Raw genomic sequence first — 12,011 nt, forward strand, 5'->3', positions numbered from 1 at the left:
TAATAAGACTAAAAACAGCTAATCCATTTGTTCAGGCTATCCTTATGGGCTAACAGAGCAAAATACCATCAGTTTAAGCTGCGCCCTAAACTGGGCGTTCCCTAGTGTCTCATTTCCTTTAACCGTAGCTTAGCAACCAGCTTAAACAGATAGAGGAAAACACAAAATTATATATTGTCAACACCAGCAAGCTAAATATTTAGTTCACAAAACAAAATATCTAAATTGAATATTTGGCACCAAATGAAATTTTTAGCTTCAAATGTAAAACAAAGTATATACCATGGAGATAAAGATTTAGGCTGAAGCTAAATACTAGCTAGCTAAATTGCAAACTCAAAATAAATATTTAGCTTCAAACTAAATATTTAACTCCAAACGACTAATCATTCAGCTTGGTGCCAAATATTTAGTTTGCAAACTAAAAACATATTTTAAAACTGAATATTTAGCTCAGAGCTACATATATTTTGACGCTAAATACTTAGTTAGAAAGCTAAATATTTAGCACCAACTCAAGCTAAATATTTAAGTTAAAGCAGTTTTTTGGTTACAAACTGAATATTTATCTTCATACTTCACACTGAATATTTAGCTCTGCGCTAATCATTTAGCTAACATATAAAATCATTTGTCGATAAATACTGAGCTACAAGCTACAAGCTAAATATTGAATTTATATATACTGAATATCCCTGATTTGAAGTTGGAGTCCCTGCTAGAGTAATCTGTCTGACTCACCATACACAGCAGGAATATCTCATAAAATTATTGTTAGAGTCATTCTGATAATCTGGTGTCCCTAAAATTGTCAGAAGGAGAAGATTGAGTTTAAAAGTAGTGTAATTATCTTATCATATGAGTCTGTGTTCATCAGAGAGACAGTCATAGGAAATAAACAGTCTCTGTTGCACCAAGGTAAAAGTCTAAACAGTTTGTGTCCAGAATCTGTGGGTTCTGCAGAGATGTTAGCCGCCATTAAAACCTGAGTTTTCTGTTGAATACAGGCAGATTTTATCACCATTATTTTGTAGTACTGTACCATGATCAAAAGAGCATTGTTGTCATTATTTTTATTATTACTGTTGTTGCTTAAACAGTAAATATGTGTTTAATGATACATCCCTGCTGTTTCTGCTAAATGCGTAAATAATCTTGGGGATTATTTACTCCCAGATTAGACAGACAGCTGGTAAACTCCTGATGATCTACGGGCTGAATAAATATTGATTATGTGATTTTTGTGTCCCTGAACACCAATAAAAACTCATTAAACATCGACAGTTTCAGTTATCAATTTAAATGAGATTAAAATAACGGACAGTCGCCGGTGGGAGTAGACGCGCAGTTGACTTTAAGCTCTGATTGGCTGGCAGCAGTCTGGAGGCGGGAAGGTTTGGACCTCTAAACGCTGTGATTGGTCGGAGCAGGAAGCGTGGTGCGCATGAGCAGCCTGTTAATTAGACGCCGGTTTGAGCTTTGGAGCAGACGGAGAGATGCTGCTGGTCTGAGCGGAGCCTCGCGGCTGGAAGGGGAAAAACGAAGTTGAAACAGTGAAAAAGGAGCAGGAAAAGCGTTTCTGCTGGATTAGCAGAGTCTCCTGCGGTTGACTGGAACAGTCTGGGACCATGGTCCAGCACAGGGAACATCCTGGAGCGGGAATCGCCAAGGAGTCCCGCGAGGCGACGGACACCGAGGAGGGTGAGCTGCTGGCGGCTTCGGCCTGCAGCGCCGTGCCGCTGAAGCCGGACTGGTGTAAAACGGCGTCGGGTCACATAAAGCGGCCCATGAATGCCTTCATGGTCTGGTCCAAGATCGAGCGGAGGAAGATCATGGAGCAAAGTCCGGACATGCACAACGCGGAGATCTCCAAGCGGCTCGGGAAGCGCTGGAAGATGTTGAAGGACACGGAGAAGATCCCGTTCATCCGGGAGGCGGAGCGGCTCCGACTCAAGCACATGGCCGACTACCCGGACTATAAGTACCGGCCCAAGAAGAAGCCCAAAACCGAGGGCTGCGCGTTTCCAGCGGGGAAGTCATCCGCTCAATCCCCGGAGAAGAGCACCGTGAGGTCGGTGAGTAAAAACCCCGGAGCCGCCAAGAAACTCTCCAAACTGAAGGCCGGGAAGACGGTGGCCGCGTCCGGCCGCGGGGGCAGCCACCTGCCGCCGCAGCCGGACCACCGGTACCGGTACATGGTGAGCACCAGCTTTAAAACCGTCAAACGGGAGTTTACTGACGACGAGGAGGAGGATGACGATGATGACGACGATGATGAAGACTCTGAGGAAGAGTTCAAAGTGGAGGAGGAAGAGGAGGAGGAACCGTCCCGGTTCAGCCTGGCCAAGATCCCGTCCGAGCCGCAGTTCGAGTCCTCCGGCCGGCTCTTCTACAGCTTCAAGAACATCACCCGGCAGGGCGGCGGGGCCTCCGCCTACCCGGCCTCCCTCTCCCCCGCTTCCTCCTCCCGGTCCGGATCCACGTCCTCCTGCTGCGGGGAGGACCTGGACGACCTCCCGGCGGAGCGGGCCGACCTGGCGCTGGGCTTCCTGGGCGACCCCTGGGCCTCCTCCTGCAGCGCCGCCGCCGGGAACCTCAGCCTGTCCCTGGTGGACAAAGACCTGGACTCCTGCGGCAGCGAGGGCAGCCTCGGGTCCCACTTCGAGTTCCCGGATTACTGCACCCCGGAGCTGAGCGAGATGATCGCCGGGGACTGGCTGGAGGCCAACTTCTCGGACCTGGTCTTCACGTACTGACCGGTCGGAACCGAGGCCCGGATTCGGTGCTGATCGTGGAGGGGGGCGTGGCCGCTGCCGGCTCCCTGCCTGGACTCGGTACCGGTTTCGGAGCTTTGCTCCCTACCTGGACTAGGTACTCTCCAACAGGGTTTTTATGAATTAATTTTCCGTCTCAGGTCCGACCCATTTTCCGGACTATGCAGTCTCACTCAGTCCCATAAAGAACTGTAGAACCAGAACTGTAGGACTTCAGGTGTTTTTTAACGTCGGATACTTTTGCAGCAACTTTAAAAAGAACCAGAACCGAACTAGGCGTGGCAGGAAACCTTTTTGATATTTACATAACCAAACATACCTCATCTTTTTAAAGATATCAGAATAATAATAATAAAATGACTATTTTCAGGCATATTTTTGTACATTCAAAGGGAATGTCAGGCACTTGTTCCACTCTGGGTTTGTTTTTCTTTTTCCTGAAAACTGTTGGTTCCGGTTCTGCCTTGATTTAATGCCTTGCAGTTGTTTTAAAGCGCAGATGGAGGTGTACTGGGAGGTTTACTGGGAGTACTGGTCAGAGTGTAAATGTTGTGAATAAATAGATTAAAGTTTAGCAAGTTTGTGTGACTGGTTATAAAGATGGAGGAAAAGCTGGAGTTTCTGTTGCTTATTTTAATTATTTTTGTATCACTTCATCAGCAGCACACGTCTGTTTTGTTGCTCATTATTTTTGTGCAATATGAAAGAAAATGAACGTAAAGGGCCATCCTGAGTGTTTTGTAGCAGAAGGGAAACTGTGTGAACTTGTCCTTTATCATAAAGTCTGTACGTCTGAATAAATCAGCTGGAACTGAATCAGATCATCTCATTATTGATCCTTCTGGACTCTGATTGGCTGATTAGTGGAAAATAGAAATGAAATACTCCTGCAGGTTTTGTTTTTTGGGGTAAAAGTTCTTCATTTGTCAGAATTGCATAAAACAAATTCATAACTTCTGACTAAACTGTTGACAAAAACATATGAAGTCATGTTTGATGGTTTAAATGCATCTGTTGCAAATTATTGCACATTTATCCAGCCTTCTTCCATATTCCTTCAAACATTATTCATATTGTAAAATTCTTATAGGAATTATTCTTGCAGATTTTGTTTTGTTAGTTCAGATAAATTTGACTCATTCTAGAAATGGAAAAATGTTATGAAAAATAATCCATCAATTCTAACTAATGTTCACAGAAATCAGTTTTTCTGCTTGAAATTCAACATTTTTCTTTTCCATTTGTCTTCTAACTTTATTCATATGAATGTAACGAATCAGGACTACAGATGCATCTAAATACCCAAAACTTTATTTATTTCAACAAATCGGTTCCTAAAATATTAATTACATGATATATTTCAAGCATTTCTTCCAAGTGTTTGGATTCCCCTGTTTGTGCACCTTTTTCTTTCCACTAAACTTTCCATTAATAAACCTGGTTACAGTACTGTGAAGCTCCTGAAGTCAGCAGTTTTATAACATATTGGATTGATTGGAGGAAAATAATTTAAATTTGGGTTTTAAATGCCTCAGAAATTCACTAGAATAACTCAAACAGTTGGAAAGTAAGGAAATAAATGAGCTTTTTGAGGTTTAAATTAATCAGCCGATTTCTCTCTTCCTCTCCTTCCAAAGGTGGGAAACAATTCTGAGCAAAAATTTTAAACCAGGTCTGCTGAAAGGCAGATAAAATCCTGTTTTTTGTCTAAAATCTGTTTATGATTCAACAGTGACCTTTGACCCACTGTAGAAATCATGTCAGTAAATTAGTGACAATCAGAGTGTTTCTGGACGTCTGAGGCTGAAAATGAAGAGCAAACATCTGATTTTAAATCCTGGAAGCTGCAGACGTTTCTTAGCTTCGTCTCCTGTCAGGTTCTGCTCCCATGCAGGAGCTGCTGCGGCCTGAAGGGTCGGGGTCCCGACCGCAAAGTCAAACTGTTTTCACAACTGCAGCTCATTAACTGCAGGGATGGGCGACACAAACCGGCCTTCATCAGAGGAAGAGGAGGAGAGCCAGTCACATCTGTGCGTTTAGTTTCTGAGCGTCTTTTAGCCGTTTGGGTCTCATGACTCCTGCAGACAGACGTCTCCGTTTATAAGTGCTGCTGTTAACAGGCGGCGTTTAGAAATGCTCTGTAAAAAGCCGCTGGCTGCCGTCCAGATCCTGGAGCTTAAACGGTTCTGATTGAGATGTTAACGGGAAAGAAATGGCAGCAATAACTTGGGTTAGTTAGCCCATCATGAGAGGAAAAAGACAAAGTTTAACCCTATTATCACTTTTAAATGTCACAGCTTAAAACTAAATATTTAATTAGCAAGCTCCAAACTAAATATGTACAGTTAGCAAGCTAAATATTTAGTTTGCAAAATAAATATATTTAGATTACAAACTAAATATATAGTTAGCAAACTATTTAGTTTAGAAAGTAAATATTTGGTTAGCTTTCAGCTAGTTAAACATTTAGTTTACAAGCTAAATATTTGTCTCCAAACTAAATATTTAGCTAATATGAAAATTCACCTGCTGATACTGATTTGTTCTCTGGCTCGTCTTTTGCTTTAACCTGAAATGTTGGTGAAAAAAGAGGAGAATAAATGTGATAAAAACGATGAAGCCACTTGAAAGCAGGAGTTTACAAAGAATGCTGGAAGACCCAGCTTTTATTTTGGTAGTCCACTTCCGGTTATCAGCAAGTCAATTTTCAAATACTTAGCTCCAAGTAAAATATTTAGCTTCAAACTAAATATTTATCTTTATCTTAACACATCTGAGACATTTATAAAGACGAATCAATAACATGGTGAAAATATAATTTGATTCTTTTTAGGCTGAACAAGTTATTGCTGCTAATTCTTCTAATACTGTAACTTTACAAACGTCACCTTGTGAGTTCCACTTCCTGTTTCAGTCAGTGTTCATTAACTGCTTGTTTCTTTTCCTGATGATGAGACAAAATGTTGTTTTGATGCTTTCACTGTTTAAACATGCAGATTGCGAAGGTTTAGCTAAAAGCAACCAGAAGCTGTAGGGATGGATCGCCCCCTCAGGCCGGAGGATTCTGGTTCTGGGTGTTTTTACAGTGCAGGGTGGAGACGCAGTGAGCGTTCCCAACCAGCTCAGGGTTTCAGCAAGACGAGTTTTAAGGTTAAAGATCAGTCAGAGACACAATGTGTTCATCAGGAGCTGCAGTGAAACCGCTCAGTGTGACTGACGGGTCAATATGAGCCGGTTCTGGATCCGTTTAAAAGCCTCTTTAAGGCCTCGATGACAGAAGGGCTCATTTTACCTCCAGCCGCAGACAAAAGCGCCAGTGTTGGACGGCGGTGAGGTCACAGAGCAGAAACCACATCAGAAATATCACCTGACACCAGATACCAGCCAGTATCATCGGCCCGGCCCGGGACTGGTCTGGTTCTGATCAGCAGCAGAACGCTCCACACCAACATGAACTCTGTCGGGTCAGGCTGCTGATCCGAGACGGACGGACGGACGCAGAACTTCAGCTGCTTCACGAGCGAAAAAGATCTCAAAACCAGAGAGAAACCTGAGGAGTCGCCAAACAGAAACTTTTAGTTCCTGCTGACGGACAAACGGCTCCATTCGGGTCGGACTAACGGTGTGGTGACGCTGCAGAATGTAACTTTTATAAAGAAAAGTTTTTTACATATTTGTTGAAACTGTCACCATGTTGAGTTTACTATGAGAAAGACAATCTGAAAAAAACACTGCTCCCGGTCAAAACAACCAATCAGAGGCAGGAGGAGGGTCTTAGTGCTGTCAATCATCCTCATGTACATGCTGCTAAATGTGTTGATGGCAGAAAAAACAACTTACCATTACAGGAAAACCATTAATCCACTGGTCATGCTAACTAGCCTTAGCATTCACAACAGGCTCTGCTAATAGGGAGAACACAAGCATGATTGACAGCGCTAAGACCCACCTCCTGGTTCTGGTTGGTTGTTTCTAGTTTGCACAGGGAGCACTGGGAGAAGGCAGGGGATTATCTACAGTGACAGTTTCAACAAATATGTGAAAAATATTTTATGTAAGTTACATACTGTACCTTTAATAGTAGCCCTTTAATTGATCTCTGACCTCTGGTCCTCCAAACCTCGGTCTGGGCTCAGTTGAAGTGAACTCTGGTTCGGTTTGAATGTGAACGCCAAGCGGACCGGACACCGCTCCAAAAGCTGGAAGTGGACTGCAGCGCAGGGCATTCTGGGTAAATACAACCAAAACAAACATGATAACCTAGCGTTAGCAGGAGAAAACAAGATAAATCATCCAACTGCTAAAAACTGATGCCTCTCCATTTGTGTTTCTGAAGAAGCAAGTATCTTGTGGAGATCTTTTGTGTTGTTTCCTGGGTGCAGCGCCCCCACAGGCCAGGAGGGGAACAGGTTGGTTGGTTTGACTCAGAGCAGAGAGAAAGAGAACCACAGCAGCTGGAGGTGGAACAGATGTTGAAGTTTTGGTTCCCAATTGGATCGAGTCTACCGGACTATCAGATGTAATCAAAAACTTTATCTTTTAAAATCAGAAAATTACCAGAGAGCCGTTCACTGATTCAAGAAAACACTGGATGGACAACCTGTCCACCTGGTGTGGATTAAATGAGAGAATCAGTTGGATGTTATCAGCATAGATGATAAATGACAATAATAGTGGGACCAGAGCTGAGCCTTGTGGAACGCCACCAGCTAAACTCTGAGGAGAACCTGCCTGTCTTCACAGAATGTCCTTGGAAGAGAACCGGTCCTGTTGACAAGGTTACACCGAGACCCAACAGGACCAACACAGAACATGTTGGTCCAGTAAGACCAACATGTTAATGTCTCTCAATCAGCAGCCATTAACAGATCGTTGTAGACGTTCACTGGAGTGATGCTTCAGAAAGCCAGACTGAAAGTGAATCAACCGACAAAACCTGGATCTGAGTTGAGTTTCTACGACTTATTCAAGTAATTTACTGAGAAAATGCAGCTTGGAGACGGACAAAAGATCAGTTCAAGGTTAGTTTCACTCCAACCGTTTCAAAATACAATTGAATGGTTGCCATGGAGATTAAGCATGTCTGGAGAAACATCAAGGCAAAACTCCAGATTTGTTTTTGATGAGGATTAACATCATAAAATGATGGAATAAAAAGTCAATTTTACATAATCCTGAGCCTTTAATTACTGCAGATACTGTTGGGTTGATGATGTTAGAACCTGAACGAACAAAGACGGTTTATATTTCCAATGAACAGGTAGAGAGTTTCATTAATGAGCTCAGATTGTTTCATAAAATCACAATGAAGGAAGTAAATGGCTGAACTCTGAGCCTCCAAGCTGCTTTTGCCTCATGTTTCTAACTTTCTGATTGGTTCTAGTTTGGTTCCTCCTTGCTTTCATGTTTTTATTATTCCACCTCGATGATCTGATGTTTTTCCCAGAACTGGTTCATGTAACTGGAGAATCAAACATTTGTGGAGTTTCTGAACCTAAATCTGGATCCCAACCTGACGGAACGAGACGAGCTGTCCTCCGTGGTAAACCAGCACACTGCAGCCGGCGCAGGAATTGGGAACGGGGGGAACTCAGAGGGGGCAGGAAGCCGGCGCTTGGCCCTGTCTGACCCCGTCTGATGTTTCCAGTGTGTGTGAACCAGTTCTCCCAGTTCACCAGAGCCGAGTGGTGGCAGGAAATGGTTTAAAGTGAGCCAGTCCTGCAGAGGTGTGACGACGTCTTCATCAGAAAAGTTTCATTTTGAAGAACGAAAGAAAAGAAAACATCCCGATGTGGGCTGGACTCACCTGGTCCTGCTGATTGCCGGCGTATTTTTACCAGCTGGGTGTTAATGGGAGCTGTTCTGGAAACCATTCACACCCACCAGCAGTCAGCTTCCTGCTCTGGGTGTTTGTGCAGAGATTATTTCCTCTGGTTCTGCCGCAGCCAAACGTAAAGCAAACAATGATAGATTTAAACCAGAAACCTTTGAATATTCTCTATTTTTAAACGCATTCAGAGTGAAAACTTTCAACCCTTCATTTAGTGAGATAAAAGAATGAAAATTAAACAATCAAAGTTGGATTTTCTGTAGAGAAAAAGGTTCAAACCCGATCTGCTCCCAACCAGATGGTATTTCTTCTTCAGCTCAAGCAGAAACAGAGGAAGGTGTAGATTTCTAAACTCATGTGGATTTGATTAGACCGTCCTGTTGGAGTCTGTAATCAGTGAGACAGAGGAGCTAAACTCACCAACACCAAGGAAACAAACCCTCTGAGGAAAAACCTCCCCGTAGTTTTCTGGTGTTTAATAATTATTCAGCGGTTCTGTAGTTTCTCTGTTTTCATCTGGTTTGGATCCTGAATGTTCAGCAAGACCTTTTTCAGGAACACAGAATCCAGATATTTAGAGTTTCTGCTAACAGGACGGTGATCACATGTTGTGTTTCTGAAAAACTGGAATTTTTATCATTGTGATAATGGCTTGACTTGTTCTTTATACTCATTTAGTTCATTGGTAACCTGGTTAGTTAGTTGGTTGGTTGGGTGGTGAAGTGATTCATCAGTAGGTAGGTTGGTTGGTAAGTTATCTGATTGCTGAAGTGTAGGATTGGTGAGCAGGTTGTTTGCTTGTTGGTCGGCTTTTTTCATGAAGCCTTTATGTCATTTTGATCCAGATCTTGGATCCCATCCATCTATTTTAGAGCTTTGCTTTTTGCCTTTGGAGACCAAAGAAGAGAAAACATGAATTATTTCTTCCCAGGTTATTTGGAAAGCTGAATGGTCAGTTTGGTTTGGCTCTGAAATAAACAGGAGCACCATGAGTAGAAAAGGGAATAAAGCTATAAGGCAAAGTAGCAGACTTGGTTTGGACCTTTTGTGTCCCTTCATTTAAACAATGTCATGATTTTTATCCAGAACTTTCTCCTTCAACTCTGCTAGACTCGGGAGTCGTTTCTTCTGGAGGAACTGAGCTGAGCTTCATGAAACACATTTTGATTCACTTACAAGAAAAGTGAAAACCAGGCTTTAGATGTTTTCCTTCAAGACGTCTGGAGAGTCAGAGCAAAGCTCCAAAGGTTTTGTTCCTAAATCTTCAGAGCAACGTTTCCGTCCGGATGGAGGAGCAGAGACTCAGCTGCTCTCACAGTAATCAGACTCATATCAGAGGAAATACTGAAGCGATCCGTTCGCTTCTCCATCTCTGCTGCTCTCTGATCAGATGTTTGGCAGCGGATCAAAGGCAGCAGCGGCTCAGCTGGATCGTCTCCAGCCTGATAAATCTGGGATTCTGCTCGGGATAATTGAGACCAACTCCAGGGCATTCTGGGTAACGGGGAGACGGGTTCGCACCAAGGTCAGAGGGGATTAAAAAAATTATGCTGAAACTTTTTACCTGCAGAACAGACATTGTTCTGGATAAAAATAGAGCGATAAAAATGATAAACTGAAACCTAACGCAGCAGGAACGGCTTCTCTTTGAGGGAACCTGCAGAAATCCTTCTTTGTAAAACAGGAAACATCATGAAATACGGCTGATCTGTCTCTGTAGTTATGCTGCCATAGGCCTCTTCTCACTTTCTTCTCCTACTACTCTCCAATTTGCATATTATTTATAGTTATTTCAACTGTTAACTTTATCTGTTTCTGAAAAACAGATACAAAAAATGACTTTTTGTTTGTTTTTGAAAAGTGTCTTGGAACAAAATTAGTTGTTTTTGTTGGTATATTACGATGGATTATTAGGTCTAGTCAAAGCACGGTTTTCAAACTGAGCGGGACATTAAGCTTCGTGGTGAAAATCCCTCCAATGTGTCTGAAAAGTCAGCAAAGTTAAAAACTCATTCATTAGAAAGTTAAGGTGAAACATGTAAATAGATTAAGTTTCATAAACTTCATTAAATTACTGTGTTGTTTTAAGTTGGAGCTGCATTCTGTTTTTTCAGTGTAAGAGAGGAACAACCAGCGGTTTAAGGTGGGATTACTTTTTCACACAGCGCCAGGTTGGTTTGGAGCTTCTTCAGAAACAGAAATCTCAAAAAGTTTTTCCCACCTCAGTCTGGATTCTGTTCGGGGAAAATGCTGCAGCGCTTCTTCCCGGGTTGCAGGTTCGAGTCCAGGTCAGTTGAGCTCTTATCTGCTTCCTCCCGCAGATATTTGCATATTTTCACTGTACCTTAAGCTCTTATCGGCGGCAGGTCGCCGTGAGACGTCACCTCTATCTGGAGCGTCGCACCAAACCAGCGCCGGGTTGAGTTTCTTTTCTCTCACGCTGCTCCCAGTTTGGTGACTCTGATCTGAACTCTGATCCGTTTCCAGATGTTTAACCGACATTTTGCTCATTAAAGTTTCGACCCAGAACGTTCTTTACGGTTACATCTGCACTTTATGTCTGAAACTCAAACTGCCTCTAAAGAGCATAAAATGAACATTATTGTGTTTAGAAATAACCAACAAATATTAAAAGTTTTTTTTAAATGTTACATTTTTCTTCCTGATTTAGATTATCTACTGTTTTTGAAAGCAAGTCAGTCTATAGCGCCACCTGCTGGACACTAACTATTACTTTGAGGCGATTACAGATAAAAAACCGAATCAGATCATCTGCTGTTATTTTTATTTATTTAACAACATTTAAAAAACACACGGATTAAATTCAGATCAGATCCCAGACAATTTAAGCTCAATTAACACATCAAAATATCCGTTAAAAATGTAAATAAACTAATCAAATTAGTTTTTTCTTTTTCATGTTTATATATTTTTTAACACAATAAGAAAGAAACGGACGAGACGAATAAAGAATTAATTAAATATTTTAAAATCACACAAAGAAAATTATTTTTATGTTCTTTCAGTAAATGATTAGCAGTGTTCAACAAAACATAAAAATTACAAAACAAAAATACATAAGTAAATTGTCATTAATTAACGTAATAATTTTAAAGAGATTAATAAAATTTTCAGCTCATCAATAAACATATTCGATAAGATATATAAAAAAAAGGGTGTGTCACACACAACGTAAACAAAAGATAAATGAAAAAGTTCCACTGCAGCTTTGTTTGCAATTCGTTTTCCACACATTTTATAAATTGGGAGTCGTAAAAGACAGAAAATGCACCGCATGGCTGCAGCACCTTGTCTCCGGGTTTGGCTGCAGCACCTTGTCTCTGGGTTTAGCTGCAGCACCTTGTCTCCGGGTTTGGCTGCAGCACCTTGTCTCCGGGTTTACCTGC

At 42.0% G+C, this 12,011-nt stretch overlaps 1 protein-coding gene across 1 annotated transcript; it reads left to right on the forward strand.

The window, feature by feature from the left end:
* Positions 1-1,254: 1,254 nt before the first annotated feature.
* LOC102220181 (transcription factor SOX-11-like) lies at positions 1,255-3,590 on the forward strand. Its single transcript, XM_005808683.2, has one exon. The coding sequence runs from the start codon at positions 1,629-1,631 to the stop codon at positions 2,754-2,756; it is 1,128 nt and encodes a 375-aa protein (XP_005808740.1). The 5' UTR covers positions 1,255-1,628; the 3' UTR covers positions 2,757-3,590.
* Positions 3,591-12,011: the final 8,421 nt, after the last annotated feature.

This window comes from Xiphophorus maculatus, chromosome 15 (assembly GCF_002775205.1).
Source record: "Xiphophorus maculatus strain JP 163 A chromosome 15, X_maculatus-5.0-male, whole genome shotgun sequence".
Classification (NCBI taxonomy): Eukaryota; Metazoa; Chordata; class Actinopteri; order Cyprinodontiformes; family Poeciliidae; genus Xiphophorus; species Xiphophorus maculatus.

Coding starts and splice junctions, on each gene's coding strand:
- LOC102220181 (XM_005808683.2), top strand. CDS start 1,629: ATGGTCCAGCACAGGGAACATCCTGGAGCGGGAATCGCCAAGGAGTCC.